At 42.1% G+C, this 5994-nt stretch overlaps 1 protein-coding gene across 1 annotated transcript; it reads left to right on the top strand.

Annotated features, from left to right (window-relative positions):
* Positions 2476–3225, top strand: LOC110435904. The gene has a single exon (XM_021462006.1). It carries the CDS (start codon positions 2476–2478, stop codon positions 3223–3225), a length of 750 nt encoding a protein of 249 aa, XP_021317681.1.

Consider the following 5994-nt stretch of genomic DNA (forward strand, 5'->3'; position numbering starts at 1 on the left):
GATTTTGACTTAGAAACAAAAGATAGAAAGGGAGTAGAAAATTTTGTCGTCGATCATTTGTCTAGAATGCAGTTTGAGAATCCACAGGAACTACCCATAGACGATTCATTCTGGGATGACATGCTCTACACAATCAATAGATCTGACCCTTGGTATGCAGATATTGTTAATTTTATGGTTACAGGTTATGTACCACCAGGAGGAAAAAGGAAGCTAATCCAGGAGAGCCGTTGTCACATATAGGATGAACCATACCTCTTTCAAGTATGCTCTGATGGTTTACTCGGAAGATGTGTACCAGCTAACGAAGGAATCAAAATAATTGAAAGATGTCATTCATTATCATATGGAGGGCATTATGGGCCGTTCCGATCACATGCAAAGATATGGCAGTGCGGATTCTGCTGGCCAACAATGTATGAAGTCTCAAGAGCATTTATTCAGAGATGTGGCCTGTTGGCGACGCTTATTATATAAAAATAAATATCTTTTTATAAATAAAAATAAATAGAAAATAGGGCTTTGATCTAATCTTTCCTCGAGTTTTGGTATATATGCTATTTTCAAGTATGACACGTGGAAAAGTACAAAAGATACAAGAAATGCGCAATGCAAGAATTTGTATTTAGAAAAGACGCAAACCAACTCCAATAGAGAAAAGCCAACAAAAGATGAACTGGACCCATCCGTAACCACGAGGAGAATAAGGGACCAGAGCACAACCGACCACGCAAAGGTGGTGGCTAGGGGGGCCCACCCAGGTTGCGGTGCAACCCTAGTGGCGGTTCCCCGGCCCCACCTTCTTCTCGCGGTTGCATGGCGGCATGCATAGGACGGTTTCACCTACTACTATATTTAGATCCCACAAACCGTCCTAGTTGAGCTATAAATAGATGGCTCCCCTCTCATTTGTAAGACACACCATCATTTGGAGCATTACACCTCACATTCTACACTTATTCTCTTTAGTTTAGTACTAGTAGTAGAGCAAGGCAAAGCTAGCAAGGTGAGCTTGTCTCCTTGGAGGATCAAGAGTGTCTGGGTATGAATACAATTATGCCATCCTCCATGAGCAAGTTCTTATATTCTTTATACAGTTATGCTTTTGATCTAGAGTATAGTATTGTTCATATCATGATCATAGTTTATGAGCTAGTTCATAGTTCTAGCTCTATGTTCTTGATATGTTCATCACATTTCTTCATTGTTCATCCAGTTAATATGAATAGAGGAAGAACTAGGGATAAGATAATGGTTCTCTGGGCTGTAATGGTCACCCTTAGCCGAGCCTGTCAATCCGAAGGGTTGGGGTCCCGGGAGGCTAGGGGGTGTTTCCAAGTACACAGGCATGGTGCTCGGGTATGCGGAGACCCGAGGATATGCGGGTATCCCACGGGCAGAGGGGTAGGTGGCAGGGTGGTGACAGCCCTGTCAAACTTCGTATTCCCCCATGTTCAGATATTCGGTAGGAGTCATGTAAAGTCTCTATTTGCTGGCAGACCAGCTATGGAGATCTCCCCAATATCTCAGACTTAGCTCTAACTTGTTCTTATTAGCTAGATGTCCTGCTAATAGATCTGTTGTATAACTTGTATACGACCATGCCTGCTCACGTAGTTGTTCTTTATTCTTTGTTTTCCCTTTATTCCTTGAGGATGCTCCGATGTGTGTCCGCTATCAAATCAACTACATACTTACCCCTGTTTATACTATGTCTACCATGCATTTCAATAAGTAATCATGTTTATAACCAAAGCTAGATGCGTTCACAATGCCTTCCTATGAGAAATTATAAATACGACACCCCTGAATACTCATAGGTTGAAATGCTACAATGATAATTCTATGTGCTTGCAAAGTAATTTATTCCTATAACTGAGCTATCCATTGGCGTACCTAAGTACCTTTACTTAAGATTGTAATCCTTGTGCACCCACACGGCGCTGGGCCACAACTTTACATATCGTAAGTAAGGATGGTTAGGAAGGCTAATCTGGCAATTCTAATCATCAGTACCATACTGCACTGCCTAGGCCCACGCCGTAAAGAGCCTTGGGTTATCATTTCTGAAGTGATGGTGGTTAGGATATGCCAAGAACATTTCTAGTGTTATCATTAGGGATGGACTCAAAATCTATCTTTAGTGGTTTCGCTAAGAAACACCAACAAGCATTTCTGGCGCCGTTGCCGGGGAAGGCAATTGAAAATGCAAAAGCATCTAGCATTGGCATAAACATTGATTACATAATAAGCATTGGTAGCCATAGTTTGAACAAGTTAATTTTGCTGTTTTCTTCCTCCTTTTTATATGGAACGAAAACAGGATAGTGTATGAGCGGTTTCAACCTACCGGAAAATTTCACCGACAATCCAGAAGGACGCCTAAGGAAGAAGAACAAGAAGAAAATTGTTTCTTCCTCTGCTACTTCTCCGACAGAAGAACCGGTCACTTACGCACCATCCACTTCAATCGTCATGGCCAAGTCACTCCACGAGTACTCCACCCCCGTTGTTGCCAACGTGCCCGTTGGGCTCGCTATCAATATCGGGACTGGAAACTTTGAACTCCGCACTGGCCTGCTGACAATGGTGCAGGCGAACAAATTATGTGCCTCGCTAAGTGAGGACGCAAACGCACACCTGCAGAACTTCCTTGAGCTATGCAAAACCATCACCATTAAGGATGTCGCACCTGACAGCGTCAAGCTCTGTTTGTTTCCTTTCTCCCTCTCAGGGAAAGCGAAGCAATGGTTCTATCAAAGTAAGGAAGCAGTCGACACATGGAACAAATGCGCCGCAGCGTTCCTCATCAAGTTCTTCCCCATGAGCAAAACTAATGCTCTTAGGGGAAAGATATCAAACTTCCAGCAATCTTCACTTGAGTCCATTCGTGAGGCTTGGGAAAGGCTCCAGGAATATATCCGGGCTTGCCCTCACCACGGAATGGAAGGATGGCTCGTGCTGCAAAACTTCTATGAAGGCCTCACGGCCATGTGCAAGGGGCACATCGATGCCATAGCTGGAGGTGCATTCCTCTCCCTTACCATCACTCAAGCCACAGCCCTCATCGAGAAGATGGTGGCTAACCAGAGTTGGGGAGAGGGACGCAAGACACAAAAGGGAATGCGTACCGTTGAGGAGACGGATTTGCTTGCTGCAAAAATAGACATACTCATGAAGAGGTTGGAAGGACGTGCCACCGCTCCAGCTACCGACACTGTCTAGGTTATTGACTCACACATGACGTGTGAGGACTGTGGAAATGTTGGCCACATGGGGAACAATTGTCCTGAAACCCAGGAAGATGCTGCATTCATCAACAATGTGTTTCGCCTACAACAACAGCAAGGTAATGGGTGGAACAACCAAAATCACCCCAAGGTAATTCCTCGTTTAACTCAGGCTTTAGTTCTTCCCAGCCTTCGCTTAAAGATCTTGTTCTTGGTCAGGCCAAGATAAGTGAAAACCTTGTTAAAAAGCTTTCCATTAATGATAAAATGTTTGAAAACATAAACACCAAGCTTGATGGCCTGACCACCTCGTTTAAAGAACATGTGTCTTTCAATAAAAGAGTAATGTCTCATATAGATCAGCTTGCTTCTGCTGCTGGTGTTGAAAATGTTATTTCGGTGAACGCGAGAGGGGGTAAGACCACTCGTGATCCACCAAACCCTAACCATGGTACAGCTAAGACTCTGCGTCAACAAGAACAAACATCTGCTGAGCCGGTTGATCCTCAAGACAAATCATCATCAAGCAAACGGTGATTGGAGAAAAAGTCTGGCTCCACGGACTATAAAGATGAGCCCTTGACGAAGGTAAATCGATATTTATCCCTTTTGTTTTCTAATAAATGTTTTTCATAAATCTTATCCATGACATGTCTCTCAAATATATATATATATACTTAACAATAATAAAGATGGAGGCACGCTGATGTAAGTAAGGTAAATAGAAAGTAAAAGTTTATCTTTGTTTCCTTTTGAATAAATAAAATAAAATGCCTTGCTGCATTTATGATATGACCATAGTGCCCCCATGTTTCATGCTGTTTGAACTCAAAATCCTTTGTGATCATGGAAAATATTTTATCATAAATGCAAGATAGTGTGAATTTTGAATTCTTTCCTCTTTTCACACACACTATCACTCTGATACGCTGCGAATCAAAATTGATCATAAGTGGGATTGAAATCCACTCTGTCCAGAAAGAACTTGCCAAAAAGATAGGGGCTGACTGGTGGGACCCAGGGTGCAGGCGTAACCCTTGCCCGACCAATTAGGCCCAATCTTTTTTGAAAAGTTTCCTTTTTGTTCAAATATCAATTCCCCGCCTACGATCAAGTTTGATTCTATTTTTATGACCTTGGTAGAACCTATTTAAACAGCCCATGGCTCTCTCTTTTCTTCACACCAAGACTCTCTCTTCTCCCTTGTGCAAAAGTTTGCTAAGCTCTCCCATTCCCAAGTGCTAATCATGGCTAGCTACGCCCTCTCGCTGATCAACACACCCAAGACCATAGCAAACCTAGATATAGCACCCTACGAAGAGAATTCTTCTCGGGAGAAAGTCCATCAGGAAAAGAGAAATCCTTTGGCCGCCCTACCAGCAAACCACAAAGCACCCATCAACAGTGCTGCAAACATAACCACTGCTGCCCGTTCCACCACAAATAACATAGAGCGCAAGAAGAAAAATCCTAGTGGTGAAGGATCTAGCAGTCGTGCTGGTAGCAGGAAGGCTGGCAAATCCAAGGAGGCCGAATCCTCCAGTGCTCTCCCTAGGATTAGGAGGCATTTCCCCCAGCCATCCATCAAGCGTCGTGCAGGACAGTACGAGATCAACGATGAGGAGGATGATCCTAGTATCCTCGCGGATCTTAAATTCGAGCAAGCTAGCTTTCACTCTGTCCTAAGGGTTTTAGAAGACGACCTAGAAGAGAAGCATACTGAGATTAGGAACCTCAGCGACGATATCAATAGGTTTCGTTTCTGGTTAAACAATAACCTGAGGAAGGTCACTGAAAACCTAGGTGTTAGTCACCTCGTGGAAAATCTTTAGACCACATCTGCTGCACGCTTCTCTTTGTTGATGCACAAGCATGATCTTCTTTGTTGCTTAATTTATTTCCCTTCAATAATGTAATGTGCCTTTTCAAAGTTATCAATAATATTTCTGAGTTATCATGAGCGCTTGTTTTCTTTATATATTATGACTAACCATGACAGAGAAGAAAACAAGTGTGGGGGAGAGAATCTTCGAGAACTTGGTTTGCACAACCTTCTCCCCCTTTTAAAAAGTTCTTTGAAAATAAATATTTAAAATGTCATTACCTTCAAACTCCATTTAACATATCTCCTAGTTTCAAATTTGCTTTGCATATGGTTTAATCCTTGCTAATATCCTTGAGGTTATGAACACTTGTAGTAGGAACCCCACTTTATCTAAGTAATTGACATATGTGATATAGTAGGATGACATGATTCTTGCTAAGTTCTTACAAAGTACTTGGGATTTATTTTATCAAAAACAAAAGTTACAAATGGCAAATTTCCTTTAATGGTTTTAAGCTTTCACCTACCAACGCCAAATATACTTTGATCATGATGAAACCTTCAGTCATATGCTGCTTGTAGTATGTTGAGCTTTGTCAAATTGTTGTGACCCAAGCAAGATTATGGTCTTACGCCCATGATTAGAGATTCACTTACACCCACCAAATAAAGCCGACTCTTACACTAAGAAGTCGCGCACAACATGCACCCTTCCATCCACCAGAAATTTTGCCAACTCTTATCCTGAGAGTTGTGCCTTAGCTTTCCACCAAATAAAAATGACAAACTCTCATCCTAAGATTTGCGCATCCCCAAATTCACTCCTTACTCTTTGTCCTCATGACATCTCTTTAAATTTCTCTGATTCCATTCATCAAGATATCTGGGCTATAGTTGAAAAAAAAATTAAAAAAAAACCAAAGAGGCATAGATGGGAAA

This window comes from Sorghum bicolor, chromosome 5 (genome assembly GCF_000003195.3).
Source record: "Sorghum bicolor cultivar BTx623 chromosome 5, Sorghum_bicolor_NCBIv3, whole genome shotgun sequence".
NCBI lineage: Eukaryota > Viridiplantae > Streptophyta > Magnoliopsida > Poales > Poaceae > Sorghum > Sorghum bicolor.

Excerpts from the sequence above, each read along its gene's own strand:
- LOC110435904 (XM_021462006.1), top strand. The coding sequence starts at position 2,476 with ATGGCCAAGTCACTCCACGAGTACTCCACCCCCGTTGTTGCCAACGTG.